Below are 17,676 nucleotides of genomic sequence, written 5' to 3' on the forward strand. Positions count from 1 at the left end.
ACTCTGAACATTGCCCTTCTTGCATGCTGAAGATCGCACTTCAGTACCACACTGCATTCTGTTTTTGGAACCAACAGCCAAGAAGTAGCAAAAACCTCTCTTTATGGACAAGTTTCCTATCCCAGGCCTGTTCCTGCTTCCCACTGTCCCATCTCTCTTATGCATAGCTAATATAAACCGTTTCTTCAGTGTAAACAATTTGTTTCTTTTCCCCCAAATTCCATTACTAAAATCCTGACCCTTTAGGTTCAGTGGATACTTTTCCAGTTTCTATCTGGCCATGCTGGTGGCTTAGAGAATTTGTCTCAGGACTGCATCCATCCATCATCTTTCTTTTTTTAAAAAAATATTTATTTTTTAGTTGGGCTGGCCTTGTGGCTCAGTGGTAGCGTGCTTGCCTAGCGGGCGCGAGGCCCTGGGTTCGATCCTCAGCACCACATACAAACAAATAAAGGTATTGTGTCCAACTGCAACTAAAAATAAATATTTTTAAAAAATTATTTTTTAGTTGTAGTTGGACACAATATCTTTATTTTATTTTTATGTGGTGCTGAGGACCAAACCCAGGGCCTCGAACATGCTAGGCAAGTGCTCTACCACTGAGCCACAATCCCAGCTCCCCATCCAACATCTTTCAGCCAGCATCTGTAACAGCTCAATCAACTCTTTATTTCAGAGATTTCTTGGTCTCAAAATTTTGACTTTACATTTGTCGACCGGACCAATGTCCCCAGATACACCCAGGAGGGAATTGTTGTGTCAACACCCTGATCTCAGATGACTCGCTCAAATTTGTCACGTCATTTTCCCTCCCTCATGAGACCCTCAGCTGCCCATTTCTTGGATTCTGACTTTGGTGAGCCATCCATTTGGAAGGGTTTTTAAACATTAGCAATTGTTTTAAGAAATAATGTGTGTGTGCTGGGATTGTTCTTAATCCTGATCTGTAACACCTGCCCTTGGATTAGTGGGGTGTTTTGGCTTGCTGTTCAGAATTTAAGGAGAGCACTGGGGTTGCTGAGTGGGCCTAGGGGAGGTCATGTGGGACCCACCTCCCCATTTTGCCTTTCCCTCCCCCCCCCCCCCCCCCCCCGCTTCACCAGGTGCTTCCTGCCTCTACTTTCCCCTCTATCACCTTATACCCAGGATGCAAGATCCCTGCCCCTAAATAATTGGTTCCCACCCCAGGCCCCTCTGTGATTTTGGAGCTCTTTTTCTCTAAGTTTCTCATGTTCAAGTCCCTCCCTGTGTCTGGGACTGGGGCTGGGGTGCAGCACAGTCAGGTCAAGGTGCCCTGAGACTTCCGGCATTGTTCTGTATGCCATGGCCAGGTTCTGGTCCAAGAAGTTCCTGCCTGGAGAGTGAAACTGTGGTTTTTCTGAGCGGACATGCTGATTTGGGCTGACTCAAATTGTTTACAGAGAGAGGCCCTTTCCCCAAAAGCCTAGGGGTGGCTCTGACTACTCCCAGCCCTATGTCCCAAATTTCCCCCAGAGGCAATGTCAAATGCATCTGGAAACTTTGGTCACCCTCAGGGATGAACTTGATTTCATGATTCTACCCTTGTTTTCAGATGGATTTAACTGGAGGGTTGCTCTGGGGTTTCAAAAGCTTAGCATGCTAAAGTGCTGCCCCCTGCAGGCAGGCTGGGGCTGGCCTCCTGAGAAACCTCTGCCTTTCGGAGTTTGCTACACAATGTTTTGCTAAATTAGTCCACGGTAAGAAATTTACGAAATTATGCATATAATTTGATTCAGCAAAATAGTAATTTTCATGCCTTTAGGGAAGAACTATTAATTCTCAAATCTTATTTTTGCTCTAAAGTCAGGCCCATTTTGTTAACCAATACCAATAGTTAACAATTAGTAAGCTGTAACTTTGCATGAGACTCTGTGTTATTTCTTTTATATGCATAATTTTATTTAATATCTTAAAAAACCCAGTGAGGTAGGTCCTGGCCAATTTAATGCCAAATTGTAGTTGATGAAATTGTGGCTAAGGGACATCAGGTTACTTGTCACTGTTTCACCCTGAGTGTGACTAGAACACAGAGTCTTGGCTCTTAATCACTATACTACTTTATAATATGATGATATAAAGTTAATAGCAAACATTACTAAGTATTTGTTATATGATAGGCAATGTGCTTTGAGTTTTGTGTGTATTAACTAATTTCTTTTCTTTTTGAGCACAGGGATGCTTTATCACTGAGCTACATTCCTGGTCTTTTTTTAAATTTATTTTTAGACAGGAGCTTGCTAAGTTGCTCAAGATGCTCAGGTTGGCCTTGAACTAGAAATCCTCCTGCCTCAACCTCCTGAGTTGCTGGGATTACAGGTGTGTGCCACCATACCTGGTTCTCTATATGAACTCATTTAATACCCACAATAACAGATATGACTCCATTCCCATTTTATCTGTAAGGAAACCAAGTCATAGAGAGGTTAAATTACTTGTACTAAGGAAAGGGTGCTCCAGGACCCATTCAATCTGAGTCTAAAGCTCACATTCTTTTTAGTTGTCTATGGATGTTATTATTTATTTATTTATATGTTGTGCTGAGAATCAAACCCAGTGCCTCACACATGCTAGACAAGCGCTCTACCACTGGGCAATGATCCCAGCTCCCCAAAGCTCACATTCTTATCATGTGTGTTCAAGGCCTTTTCCTCCTGACAAAGATGGACTAGGCTGCCTTTGAAGTCTGGTTTTAAGCATGGAAAGTAAAATGAAATCAAAAGCTTTCTGCTTTCTCTGCTCCTGGAATATTCAAAATGGCAGGAAACTGTTGTGGTTGTTGATCACCTTCAACCTTATGGGTACCAGCCACAGCATGTCATATGCAGGGTGGCAGAGATGCCGATGCAACCCCTTGTGAGCTCTGTGGTTTGTAGGAGGCCCTGAGGGATGGAATCATGTGCACGAGCAGTTTTAAGTTCTAGGTTTCCCCAACTCTGGAGAGCTCTGAATCCTAGGAGCCATGTTCGTATTTGAATTTTACTATGTGTTTAATTGGGGTCACACCGAGTGGAATATGCAGATGCTGTGTTCAGGGGTGGCATCAACCCTGAGCCTTGGGTAGTGGAGGCTGGGCAGCTGCAGAGAATTGCCCAGAAAGCTGGGGCTAGGCCATTTGGATGTTGCTGAGAGAGTTGAAGGAGAGGGTCATTTCCAGATTGCTGGGCTTTCTGCTCTTGCTCTCAAACACCTCAGGGTGCATCCCAGAGGTCCCTGAGTATCCCTAGGAGTACATTCTGAGGAAAGTGACTTTGGCCTTTGTGTTGGCTAAATGCAAAGCCACTTCCTGTCAGGGAGAGAGCTCAGGAACACAGGCACAATCCTGCCTCTTATACTCGGGGGTTCTCGACAGTCTTATCAACTTCTGACCCCTCACAACTTTTAGAAGCTTTGTTTCCCAGCAGTGAGTGGGTTTGATCCTCTTTTCAGCCATCTCTTCTTCACACTAACAGAGTTCACTAACTCTGGTTTGTTGCTTCTATTTCCTTCACCTATGGGCTTGCCCTTTTTCCTCAGGAGATTAAAGCTGATTTTAGAAATTCCACGACGTTTCATCTCCCGACTGTGCAGTTGCCCCTATCGTTCAGCGCTCTGTGCCAGTTACCTAAGGGCTGACCTCAGAGTGACTGATGGGTCCTGAGGCTGATGGATGGAAATAGCAGGATGGCTTCCGGCTGCCCCTCCCCATGGCAAGTGTCAACCAGCCTGCTGGGTACCATGAACAGCAGCTGTGGGCATGCTAACCTGAGCAAAGAGGCTCAGGTTTCTCCGGTGAAAATAACACAGCAATGACATGCAATTCCTGGGTCATCTGGGATGTGCCAAGGGCTGATCAAGCAAGGCTGGTGAGTGCTGGGAGTCCCTGGGTCTTGGATGATTCTCACTGTCATGGAGCCAGAGAGAATACTAAGACTGTACATTCCACCAGAGGCAGGTCAGAAAGAAAAAAGCATACAGATTTAATGTCTGAGAGATAGGAAGGGGCTGCTAAGAGTTTATAGTAATAGTTTAATAAGTAAAAAGGTGATCTGAGACTTTAATTCTCTACATTTACATTTCCTCTATCCACATTTATGGATCTCACTGTGGAGCCAGTGATGCTTCAGTAAAAGAATTGAAAACTCAAGATACCTAGAAGGGCCAGGTGCCATGGTGCATGCCTGTAATTCCAGCAGCTCAGGAAGCTGAGGCAGGAGGATTGTGAGTTCAAAGCCAGTCTTATCAACTCAGTGAGACCCTGGTTTCTAAGTAAAATATTAAAAAGGACTGAGGATATAGCTCAGTGGTAAAGTGTCCCTGAGCTCAATCCATGGTACCAAAAACAAAACAAAACAAAACAAAAACAAACCTACTAGGGCTACCCAGGCAACAAGTGAATGGAGCAGGCCTAGTATGAGGCAATGGGGAGTGGGAGAGATGGTGGTAAATTGGAGAATCCTGGTTCAAAAGAGCTATCTGAAAATCAGATTTACACCAGATACCAGTTTTCCACAAAGTTGAACATCTATCTCAGATTTCTAAGTAAAAAACTTATTAGTAAACATTATTTTGTTGAAAGAAAGAAAGAAAGAAAGAAAGAAAGAAAGAAAGAAAGAAAGAAAGAAAGAAAACCACATTCAGTACAATTGCTTTAAGTACTTCCACTGTCACACTTCTCTTCACGGAAACGCATCCTTTGGGATCCCCCAGTATAAACCCTTGGCTGATGGATGTTGACCTTATGCAGGCATCAATCCCTAAAAGTTAGCTCATATGAGAACCCTCATAGGTTGCAAATGACCATTAAAACTTTCTTAGGAAGGTACCCTGCTGATGGCTAATAAAGTGCCTTTTTCTGATGTCCACATGCTTGGATGATAAAGAATGGTAGATGTTTTTCAGTTGAGCAGCAGAAGAAATGATTGGCTTGGGTTTAGGAGTTGAGTTGTTTGGAACATTCTAGTGTGCCTTTAAAATCAGAATCATTCTTAGCACGCTGGAATCGGGGCTGACTGAGTCAGATTTACACCTGTGGTCTCCTACTCACTCTGAGGCACATGTTCCCTAGGGAGAAGGGTGGACATGAGATGGTCTCTTCTTTAGGCATGTGAACAAGGGTTTCTCTTTCCTTTGTCAAGTTCACACAGTTGAATTCACATAGGTCACCACACATTTAATGTGGTTTCTGTGTTCTGAGAGTAGTCCACAGACCTAAAAACCTCACATGTGCACACAGAAGAAGGAACAGTGATCTTGCACTGGATCCAAAGGCTTGCTTCGAGCAGCCAAAGAAGCTTTGATTAGTGACAAGGTAGAGTTGTATGTTATACACAGAAGTTTAGGTTGTTGCCGCTGAAGGAAGGGGTCACAAGGAGAACAGGTGTAATTGTGTGGAATACTTCTATAAGAAGAGATATATTTGGGGCTGGTGTTGTGGCTCAGTGGTAGAGTACTTGCCTATCATGTGTGAGGTATTGGGTTGGATTCTCAGCACAGCATATAAATAAATAAAGTATTGGCAACTAAAAAAAATATTTGAAAAAAGAGATCTATACTCTAGGGTTGGGCTATCCTTCAAGGAAATGATATATATGCCTGATAGTTTATGTGAAGACCTGAGGTTTTGAATTTTAGCTCTGCTAATTATCAGTTCTGTGACATAGGTACACTATTTCACTTTACTAAATGCCAGTTTCTTTATCTGTACACTTCTAATTTTAGTAGTAGGTGTGCTGTCAAAGCAAAAGTTAACCATTCATTTTAGAAATATGGAGTCCAGAGTCCAGTTTTGATTGAGACCACACAGTGAAGTCTGTGGTCACATTAGATTGAGATCTTCAGGTTTCTTGACTTTGGATCTGGGGCTAACTTGGTTTTATTTATTTAGTTAGTTATTTTAATTGTAGATGGACACAATATCTTTATTTTATTTGGTGCTGAAGATCAAATCCAGTGCCCTCCACATGTGCCACGAGCACTCTACCACTGACTACAATCCCAGCCTAGGTTTTATTTATTTATCCTTTCTTTCCTTCAAGCATTCATTCATATAATGTTTTTTTGGTTGGAAGAGCTAGAGAATGGAGCTCACATTCCAGTGGAAGGGATATGGCTGCCTCCTGAGATAGGAGAGCATTCCACTCTACCCACGATAATGGCCTTATCCCACCTGGCCTCTCACCAGCTAAACTTCTTTCCCTGCAGAGTACCAGGAGGCACATAGTCTCTGAATTGAGACCAGTAGGAGCAAAACTACATTGAAGAGGTGAATAAGTACACCATTGAGAAATCTGCCACTTGGTTAAGTTACAAAAGTAATTGAAACCCATTTTTTTTTTTTTTTTTGTACCAGGGATTGAACTCAGGGGCAATCAACTACTGAGCCACATCCCCAGCCCTATTTTGTATTTTATTTAGAGACAGGGTCTCACTGAGATGACTAGTTTCTCGCCTTTGCTGAGGCTGCTTTTGAAATTGTGAACCTCCTGTCTCAGCCACCCAAGCAGCTGGGATTACAGGAATGAACCCAATTGGGAAACAAAATGACTGATTTTTTTGTTTGTTTGTTTGAAAATGTTTTCTAGTCTTTAAGAGTGCTTTCCCTTTGGAATTTTTAGGGTCTGATGACCCTAAAAGGAATAATAAACATATCAGTGGTAGCCAGGAGAGAGCCCCTTCCAGAAACTCTTGTTCTTTGGCAATGAAGAATACTGAGAACGAGGGCAAGATGAGATTAGTTTGCTTGTGAAACCATCTGTGACCATTCCACATGGCAGCTGATTTTTAAGAACAGGCAATAAACACCTAATATTCACTCATCTCTGAGCACAGCCTGTTTCAAGAGTAAGTACTGGGGCTGTGGGAAAGCCCTGCTCTATGGGCAGATGGGAGCCAACAGACCCAGTGGTGCTGGCCTGGAGTAGTGCCTCAATTTTTGCTGATCTGGGGTCTAAATGCAGTTGGATTGTGGACTCCATGTCTCTGGATCTGATCCTGCTTTCTTCTGAGTGGGGAAGGATCCTGAACTCTCTGTGTAACACTATCTCTGTTTCTCGTTCAGCAACAGCTCCTTATGCATCAAGCTTTCCTGTTGTAGCTTAGCGTCTCTCTGATAAAAGAGATGGCCTATTTTTAGTGAGCTATTGTGCAGATAAGTGTTAAAAGACTTTAAACACCCTGGGCACTGAAGGGGGAAAAGTTGCCAGTCAACAGACAGAAGGTTTGTACTTGGTAGGCAGGAGCCAGAGCTTGCAGGGTTTAGGGCTCATCTTTTTTCCGTTCATACCATCCTGTCTGTCATCTCTCTCAGAGGCTATTTGTTTCATACCAGGGTTTCTGATTGGCATGAAATGCATGGAACTTATAAACTGGTCATTTAGTAGGAGGGACTGCAGAGAAACTGGTTAATTCTGTGGAAAAAATAAAACTGCTCCCTACCTAATGTTGTAAAGGTAACTGAACAAAACTGTAGGCAAATACCATGACAATAGGGATGGGAAGGATTTCTTATTCAAAATTTCAAAAGCATGAAACAATAACTTGACAAAATTCAATCAAATGAAGGATTCTATTCAACAAATGACACCATGGATGCTTATAACAGACCTGCAAAGGATTGGACAAGACCATTGCAATGTATCAACCCAACAAAAGTGTGCTATCATTCTAGAAAATCAAAGGAATTCTTAAAAATCAACAAGAAAAATATAGAATTCCTTTTAAGAGCAAAGAATTTGAAAAGGTATTTTCAGAAGAGAAGTCTCAAAAGAATGAACTAGCATAGGAAGAAATCCTCACATGCATCTGTGACCACATAAGTAAATGCCTATTAGTCAACAGGTGAGTGTCATGTTACACTTGTTAGACTGGAAAAATCAGAAATGGAGGTGATGTCAGCTTGAGGTGGGGAGTAAAGATGCAAGATGCTTTTGCGCTTCTTCGAGAAACCAATCTACTTTCAGGTCTACACACTCTGAAGAAATGCTTCTGTGAATTTAGGAAGAGACTCATGTAATAATGTCTGATTCATTCTACTATCCTTCCTATCCCCACATCCCCTCGCCTCCCTTTACCCCCGCCTGTCTAATCCAAAATACCTCTATTCTTCCCTAGGCCTCCCCATCCTTTATTATGAATTATCATCTGCAAAGAAGAGAAAACATTCGGCCTTTGGTTCTTTGGGATTGGCTTATTTTGCTTAGCATGATATTCTCTAGTTCCACCCATTTACCAGCAAATCCCATAATTTCATTCTTTTTTAATGGTAATATTCCATATGTATATACACCACGTTTTCTTTTTCTATTCATCTGGACACTATTACTCTATGTGCATATATGATTACATGACTGGTGTAATTCTACATCATGTACAACCAGAATAATGAGAAATTATGTTCCATTTATGAATGATGTGTCAAAAGGAATTCTGTCACATATAATTAACTAGAATAAATAAAAACAGAATTAATAAACAATGTTATTGATGGAAAAAAAAAAAGAGAGAGAGACTCCTGTAGAAGGGCGTGAGGCAATTGGGGAAGTGGGTAAGATATCAGACTTCCTGGAGTATGCAGCAGTCAGAAGCAATGGATTAGACGTACACAATTGGGGGATCTTAAGACCCTAGTACTGAATGAAAAACAGAGACAGTTGACCTGTAATATGAAAACATTTAGTAAGTTAAAAACACTTTACCAGGTGTGGTGGCACACACCTGTAATCCTAACGAGTCAGGAGGCTGAGGCAGGAGAATGTCAAGTTCAAGGCTGGGCTCAGCAACTTAGGGAGGCCTTGTTACAAAATGAAAAATAAAAAGGGTTGGGGATGTACATTAATGGTAGAGTACATCTGGGTTCAATCTCCAGCACTGCAAAAACGAAACAAATAAATAAAATAAAAGCAATAGTTAAAAAAAAAAACCCAATACTTACACACAAAACCATGACACACATACCCTTTGTCAGAGTTTATACAGAGGATTTCACATTAAGCAAACTAAAATAAGAAGGAGGGGGAATAGGATTGGGGATGAAAGGAAACAGAGAGCAGCAAACATTATTGAACTCTGGAAGGCATTTTATTACTAGACCTGCAAATCAGTGAGGGAGACTGGGTGCAGTGGAACTTCCTGGGCAACCACCTTTAGCTGAATGCCTGACACTAAGTATTGGCTTAATGAAAGACTATGAATAAAGATCTAACTGGTGACATCATCCAGGACTTCATGGATTCCTTGATGTTACTGTCTTGGATGTGCCAGGGAATCTATGAGTTTGGCCCAGGAGAAGGAAGTAAACCCCTCCTATCCATTGTAACTATTTTCTACTAAAAATCCCTCCTATAAAAAAAAAAATAAAGTGCCAAATTGTCTGTCAAGAAGATACAGTTTATTTGTTTGGTCCTAAACAAGACATTTTGAAAAGCTGAAGATGGATCAGTTGTTTATCTATCTATAGCCTAGAAGTTCATTGGTACAGGTTCTTAAATAATGTTTGGCAGAATATATTATTGTCACCCTTTAAACAAACTACAATCTCCAAAAATTCCTATCATGCCAGCAATGGCACTTACTCTTACTGGTAACAGCATCCAAGGAATTCTCTAAGAGTGAACTTCAGGTTTCAAATCCAAATCTTTCAGTTTCTCTGAATTTGAGATATCAGATCCTCCAGCATCAAAAGAGAAATGGCGATTACTGCACAGCTTGTGTGTGGAATAGGGATTTAGCAGCTGCTGGATTCATCTGTTCTCTTAAGTTCTATTTCTTTCCGTAGTTCATCTCCCATCATTAATCTTCTGGATAGTTGTCTCATTTCTACTTTCCCTTAGCCTAAATCAGATTTCCTAAGCTTGCTGTTTGGGGCCAGACAGCTGTGGTGTCTATCCTGCTCACAGCAGGATATCGAGCAGCCCTCTTGGCCTCTACCTACCAGATGCCAGGAACACCCCCAGTATGACAACCAAAACCTCTCCAGACTTTGCCAAAGGTCTCCTGAGTGCAAAGCCACATCTAGTTGAGAGCCACTGGCCCACAAAGAACCAGGGTAACACCAACATTTTTGCATAACATCTAGTTTAGAAATGTTCTTGTTTTCAGGATACAGGATGCAGAATTCTCTTTCCTTCTTCTGTTAGGCAAATATCTAAAACTAGAAGCTCAGAGAAGATGGTTCCAGGGAACTATCTGGCTAAATCCAAGTGTGGCAAAAGGAAGATTTAGGACAATTTCTGAACTAATTCAGAAATACAACAAACAAAACTTCCTGTCTAGTTGAATATTTGGGCAAATGTGGTATTCAAGACTGTATTTTACAGGGAAAAGTTCTTCATTTTCAACTTTCCATGGCCAGAGACTAGCTGACTGCACATGTGGAGTGCTGATGGGAGTTGAGAGATGTGAACTTTGGGGTCAAGCTGCTCAAGCTTTGTCAATGGGTTGGAATCCTTCTGGGTTTTGTAAACTTGTAATCAGAGAACAATCCTGGTGTTCTTGAATTAGTTCTTTCAACTCAGTGGCCATATCAGTGGAAAAGACTTCTAAAAATTAGAGTTCATAGAACTAAGAAAAACAAAAAGTGTGTGACAGAATTGAGAACCTACCTGAGACAGTTTAGATGAAATGAGTAAGTCCTTGGCTTTCTCTATCTGTAGCACAGAACATCAGGAAATGTTTGTTGTTGATCATGTAGATGGTTGTGATGGGGGAGAGCAGGTGGAATTAGGTTATAATTTGCTTAGGAGTTTTTTTTTAAACAGTTGTAGATATTATTCCTAATTAGCTGACTGAAGACCAGGTTTAGGGAGACTAGAATCCCTAAGAGGGTCTTCTAATCTTGAACCAAGGGTTCTAAATCCTCTAGATTTATAGTGGAAATAACAAGTGCAATTAATTTTTTTCTACTTCCACGTTTTCATTGAGGGATGTGCATAATTGGTTAGGGAGGAATTCATCTCCCTGTGATGAGGCCTGGGATACCATGGTGAGTGAAGGAATGATAAAATATGCCAGAGAGAAGGAAGATATGGAAGTTGGGAAGCATCTAGAAGAAAAAAGAAGCCCAAAGGGAATGACAGGATTGATAAATTGGAAGCTTAATGCTGTGAATGTTAGAAGAAAAGCTTCGTAAAGAAAGAGATTAGAATCTCAGAGAATAAATTGCCAAATGGAGTTCAGGGTGAATCCCAGGGGATCAATGCCAATCTTGCCTATCATCCACACAGCCCAGCCTGTGGTCCCTGTCTTCTCCCACCCACTTTCACAATGCCTCACAATGGCCTGGGGACACAATCCAGACAACAGCACATTTTACAGACAAAAATATGAAATCCAGGAGGATGGGTGCTTGTTCAAGTCAGAATTCCCATGCAGGTTGTGTAGTACTTACTCCGTTATACCACACGGCAGCCCAGGAAGCACAGATTCTCAGTGAGCAAAATTTTATGGCTATAAAGGTCTCAAGACTGAACCAATTTCTCTGGAGAAGAAAGACATTAGAGGGGTTAAACATTGAAAAAAAAGAGGTATATGTTTAAGTGAGCCTTTTCTTTGCATTTATGGTAATTTTTACATTCTCCATTCTCATTCTGTTTAAAATGTTTTCTATAGCTTAGATGAACAGGGTTGGAAATGGATGTTCAGGGTAGTGGAGGTGATGAGTCGGGAAGCTGACAGATAATAAAAGAAGGAAAGGGAACGGCTGTCTTTGTTTTGCCAGGGACTAGTCTTCTCTAAATTCTTGGAAAACAGAAAACATTAGTGAGCCTTTACCTTCATGAACTTGGACCCCAGTTCAGAGCAGCAATGTCTCTGGAGAGCAGGGAGAGAAGGAAACAAATAGGGCTGGGCCCCACTGCATTTTCTGGCTTGTAGACTACAGTTAAGCTGAGCCTGTTCTTGGAATGGTCAAGTCCAAAAGACTGAGCCTCCAGGCCATGGGACCATGCATCCAGGTGCATTTCAGTGCTCAGGAGAAAATGAGCTAGATAGGCAATGAAATCAGGCATATGAGAAGAAATCCTTGTTTTTGCAACCTTGGTCTGTGCTGGGTGAAACTTATTTTAGAATGAATAGAGAATCTCTTCATCTGCTCAGGGAAATTGCTGGCTTGAATTTATAGTTGATTTCTTCCAGATGGGCTCATTGAACAAGTCATAATTCAGCTTTCTGTGCAAGGAGAAAATGGGAGGTCATCTCAAATTGTGAAGAAATATTGAGGAAATTAAATAATTTTCTGGATGAACATGCATAAGGCAAGGATGGAAGTAGAGGTAAATGAATGCTCTCCTATTCCTCCACAAAAGATATTATTTGATTTGTGTATAATTTATCACCTTGGATTTAGGAATGAAATTGATTATATTTCAAAAGCAGCTAAATGGAAATTTATTTGAATTTGAATACATGGAGCCAAAGAGAAGGAAAGGACATAAGTTGAAACACTCAAGAAAATTGCATGAAGAGGCTAATGACTGGAAGGAGCATAGGGTTCTGGCCTTTTAGAAGTCTCACATTAGGGCTTGATCCCGTAGTTTGTAAGTAATGTTTTGGGAATGTCAGTGCTCTCTCAATGCTCTATCAACTGATATAGAGAATCACCAATGTGTAGCATTTCTTCTAATATTATTTCCATTAAGTTCTTTGAGAAAAGCTAGTTAAAGTAAAATCATTGCTCTCATGTAGCTTAAAAGGCCCACTGAGATTGGATATCTTATGAAAACATGCTAATTATAACACTGCACATTAGGAGGAGTGGGGCAAGGGAGAGAAGGATCCTGACAACTTTCTTCTGTCATGAAAAATGAAGAGGCCTGTGGCTAGGGTTCAAAATTGGAGTGTTGCTCTCCTCTTTGAATGCATGAAAGATGCAGGTAGACTTAGGCAGGCAGGACCCACAGAGTCCTCCAAGGCTGGAGAGATTCAGCATGAACTGAATTTGGGCAAAGTTCCTGTTTTAGTCAGCTTTTCATTGCTGGGAACAAAAGACCTGACAAGAACAATTTTAGAGGTGGAAAAGTTTATTTAGCGCTCATGATTCCAGAGATCTCAGTCCATAGAGGACTGACTCCATTTCTCTGTGTACAGGATGAGGCAGAACATCATGGTGAAGGGTGTGGTGGAGGAAAGCAAATCAAGAGGAAAGCAATCAAGAAGCAGAGAGCTCTCCACTCACCAGACAAATTATAAACCCCAAAGCCATGCCTCTAGTGACTACTTCCTCCAGCCACATCCTACCTACTTACAATTACTGCCCAATTAAGGGTTAATGAGTTGATAAGGTTAAGAGTCTCATAGCCCAATCATTTCACCTCTGAACTTTCTTACATTGTCTCACACATGAGCTCTTGGGGGATACCTCATATCTAAACCATAATAGCTCCCTTGGAGTAGAACGCCAGGCAAACTGCAGGCAGATTCAGGGCTTTACAGACAGCACAGGGTAGTGAGGAAGCACAATGGTTAAGAGTGTGTGCTTTTGAGCCAGATCCTCCTGACTGTGAGATTTTAGACACATTACTTCACTTCTTCAACACCTCTTCTTCATCTTCAAAATGAATATAATAGTATATTGATCCCACAGGATTCCTATGGGGATTAGAGACATTATCTGTGAACTTTGCATGCCACTGCCTGGAACACTGTGAGCACCCAGTAAGTTTTAGCTTAGGATGATTTTATTTCTTAAACCATAGGTAGCCAGGCTTTATCAGACAACAAATGAGAGTGGTGAGCCTCAGGAAGTCCTTGTTGGGAGGTTCAACACATGGCCACCCTAAAAGAGGGACTCAGTCAATATCCAATCCCCATCATGCAGTCCTGGACCCCATTATCCAGCCAGCTCCAATATCCTCTTTCATTTCAAATTACCTGCTAGACACAGTAACTGGTCCCACATTGTGACACAATTGGGATTTTTTGTTTCAGAGTTCAAGTTAAACAGATTTGAGCCATGTTATACTTTGGTTCCACAGCAATTGATTATGCAAGTTTCATATCCTCTTGGCTTTAGTTTCTCCAGTGTCCAAGATCAAAGAGTAGAAAAAGAAAGAAACAGCAATGGCTTTGAGAGAATGGTCACCATCAACTCCAACACCCCTTCTACAATGAGACTGGAAGAGTGGGAGATCTGTTAACATCATTGATTAATTGGTAGGATGTTTTGCCAGTTCCTCATATTTTGAATACCATGGCAAGAAGCAAGCAAGCCACAGAGCTGGAAAGAAAAAATACTATAAAATACTCTCACCTGTAAAACGGGTGAGTCATTGGAGAAGGAGCAAGACAAGGAAAAGGGAAAGGAAAAAACAGAATAACAGAATAAAAGGGAAAGAAAAAAGGAAGATTGAAGAGAAATGAAACTTTCTAACATGGATGGAGCTTAAGAATTGGAAAACGTTAATAATAACAGTTATAGAAAAGTGGGAGTGAGGTCAATGGAAAGCCCCAAAATATTGTAAATACAAAAGAGCCTTTGGCATTCTGATCCATCTCCCGTCTTTATAGTTAAAGAAAAGAAGGAAAAAAGGAAGAAAAAAAAAAGAAAGAGAAAAGAAAGAGAGAATCTGTCTTGGATTTTGTATCTAGGGGATTGGACTATGATCTATAAGGCCCTTTCCAAAGATAATAATCTGTGAATTTCTAAGTCATATATATTTACACAAGACTCCTTATTGGTTAGGATAATTCAATATGGTGTGCATAACTTCCATGATAGCCATTTGGGGATGATGTGAATTTGTTTGATTTTCATGGTTTTCAAAAAGGATCCTAATGCCCTTCAATGTTCTAAGTAGCTTATTGTGTGATTTAAAAAAAAAAAAAAAAAGACGAGCCCCTTGGGTATTCTGGGACTAATGCTGAGCTTTTGGTAAAGTACGAATCTAGGCTAGAACTAGGTCCTAGAACTTTGTGGCATTCCCCCCGTTTGCTCGTTGTTAAATTCTAGGATATCGGTTTCCTGGGTGTCCAGGTTTTCCATTAAGTACAGCATATCAGGAGAGACTCCAGAGCCAACCCCATAGTTGGTTCCACTGGTCTCTGAGGACGTTTCCGTGTGGATCAACAGAGCGGGCACGGGGCTCAGGGGATCTGGACCTAGGTTTGCCAGGGAGGTGTGGTTAGACTCGCGGAACTCTGGGAGACTCCACCTTTTGGGGAACCTATCCTCAGTTGGGTCTTCCTCCAACAGAAAAAGGTGTCTCTCGTCGCTATCTGGACCAGTCTGAGGAATAGGCCCCAGAGGAAGTGTCCCCTTTTCGGAGGGGGCCAGGAGTCCCGCTGGGTCCTCCTGCTGCCCAGTCCTGCTGGGTTGAACCCCGGTGAACTCTAAGCTCAAGATGGAGGTAGCGGAGTCATGGTGGTGGCCTTCGTAAGAGGGCTCTGGAGCTTCAGCATTGGTGACCAGTACCTCGGGGACCTGTGGCATTTTGGTGGGGGAGGCCCGCACACTGGACTGCGGGGTCAGGCTCTGCAGAGTGCTGGTCCGGCTGGTCTCCCTGATTGTGGACAGCTCTCCCATGCTGGAGTGCATCTTGGGACTGCTCTCGAGGGAGGGGGACTGTTTCCGAGTGGGCGAAGCTCTGTGGGGGTTTCTTGAGGGCACGTCCAGCAGGTCGCGAGCTGGGCTGAGCGGGAATAACATGGAGCTGTCGCTGGCCTGCCTCCCAAAGTTCCTCCTCTTGGGGCTGGCGGGGTGCTCGTGGGTACTCAGGAACCGCTTGACTCTCCTGATCATCGAATGCCGTTGGCCGTGCTTCTCATAGTCCCACAGCCACTCCTCGCCAGGGAAGTCAGACTCAGAGTGCCTGAAACAATGACAGAAGGCATTGGGGGCAGACTCTGACGTTAGGAGATGGGTTTGACATTTTGCATTACAGATTTTGGAGATAGGGAAGGGAGACTTTAACTTGAGATAGTCTAGCCAAGGTTCTCCAACTGTTTAGTCTGAGGCCCTTTCACTATTTTATCTATCTATCTATCTATCTATCTATCTATCTATCTATCTATCTATTTATTTGTTGTTGAGTACTGGGGATTGGACTCAGGGACACTCAACCACTGAGCCACATCCCCAGCCCTATTTTGTATTTTATTTAGGGGCAGGGTCTCACTGAGTTGTCTAGCACCTCACTTTTGCTGAGGCTACCTTTGAACTCAAGATCCTCTTGCCTTAGCCTCCCAAGCTGCTGGGATTACAGGCCTGTGCCACTGCACCAGGCTCTGAGGACTTTTAAATATTATTGAGTACCCCAAAGAGACCTGTTTATTTAGGTTATGTCTATTGCTCTTTACTATATCTGAAATTATAACTGAGGAATGTTAAAAACACAAGGATGTAGAACACATGTTCTATTTAGTGGCTAAGTGATGACATCATCACCTATCTTATAGTTTCTGGAAAAATTCCACTTTATAGTAGCCCCACTCCCCTATCTGTGGAGACATATTCCAAGACCACCAGTGGATGCCCGAAACTGCAGATACTGACCCATACACAAACATTGTAATGCTTTTTCCATCTTACCTAAGCACTTGCACACACAAGCCTGTTTGGTACTAAGGTCTACTCCTGTCTTGGATTACATGGTTGTCTCACATCTCTGTGTGCTCAAGGAACTACTTAAATCCTTGCCCTTAAAAGACAAATACTCATGCTATCTCTGGGATCAACAGTAATCATGCTGTCCCAGTCCAGTGTTGGTATAGACAAGATGCTTTATGCCAGCTACATTTTATGTGACGTAACAGAAAAATATGCCATGGTATAATGTAGGTATAACCTGAAAGGGCAAAAGGAGCAACCAAAGAAAATGTGTTCCCTGTGTTTATGAATAAAAGATGGATGATTGAGATGATTAGCAGGGTAAGTGTCCTGGGATGGTGTTCGATTACAGCCTCGTGCTGTTACTCTAAAGCCCCAGCAGCGCTCTTGGCTACCAGATAGCCTCCTGACCCACCCTCTGCTGTGCAGATGCATATTCTGTTACAGCGACTTGGGAAACGCAGACTCATACTTCAGTGGCCCCGGTGACCCTATTCGTTGGATTTCATTAGGTCACATCTCCAGTCACATTTCACAGGGATCCATTTAGCTTTGGAGGACATCAGAGGAGGGACAGCACAGTTGGTTATGAACATTGCCACATTGGATGTGCTTTGGGATTTGAGGTCAAGCTGGCAATCTCTCTTTATAGGACACACATCTGTCCTCCATTTGGGATCCTGACTACTTATTTGGGATTTATTTTCCTTAACTACTTCTTGTTTTTAAATTTAGGACAATCATATTTGCTGAGGGCCATTACCAAGTAGGAATGACGCATCGAAATTTCCTTGCCAGCGTACCCCATGTTAATTTCGCTGTTGACCTTGCATGTGTGTTTGAGAAAGGTGACCCTGCTCAATGACGAGGGTGGATCCAGGATTAGGGTGTGTCCTGCAGTTTGAGGAAGTATCCCGCTCCTTGGGTTAAGGGCGTTCCCAGTTTAAGACCTTGGATTTTAGGGAAGTTCGATGTTGAGGATTATTGCTGCTGGAAATAGGGCGTTCCTCCTGCCTGAGCTCCCGTTGAGTTCTCGTGAGATTCAGAGAGCACTTTGGGAAGAAAGCCTCGTGGAGTAGGTGAATTGGATGGCAGCAGAACTGGGATTGCCCCAGAGCGTGTGTAGAGGCCGGTGTGAG

General features: G+C 42.3%; 1 protein-coding gene across 3 annotated transcripts in view; it reads right to left on the reverse strand.

Annotated features, from left to right (window-relative positions):
• Positions 1-589: 589 nt before the first annotated feature.
• Positions 590-17,676, reverse strand: part of BEST3 (bestrophin 3) — a 51,609-nt gene continuing 34,522 nt past the window's right edge. For 2 of the 3 annotated variants that reach the window (XM_081309472.1, XM_081309473.1), the window contains one exon: positions 591-15,800. In XM_081309472.1, coding sequence (XP_081165598.1) covers positions 14,888-15,800 — 913 coding nt within the window. In that variant the 3' untranslated portion in view covers positions 591-14,887. Of the gene's footprint in view, positions 15,801-17,676 lie in introns of all 3 variants that reach the window. The other variant, XM_081309474.1, reaches the window with a different exon arrangement.

The sequence above is a fragment of the Spermophilus citellus genome, assembly GCF_964194105.1.
Source record: "Spermophilus citellus genome assembly, chromosome: 10".
Taxonomy (NCBI): domain Eukaryota; kingdom Metazoa; phylum Chordata; class Mammalia; order Rodentia; family Sciuridae; genus Spermophilus; species Spermophilus citellus.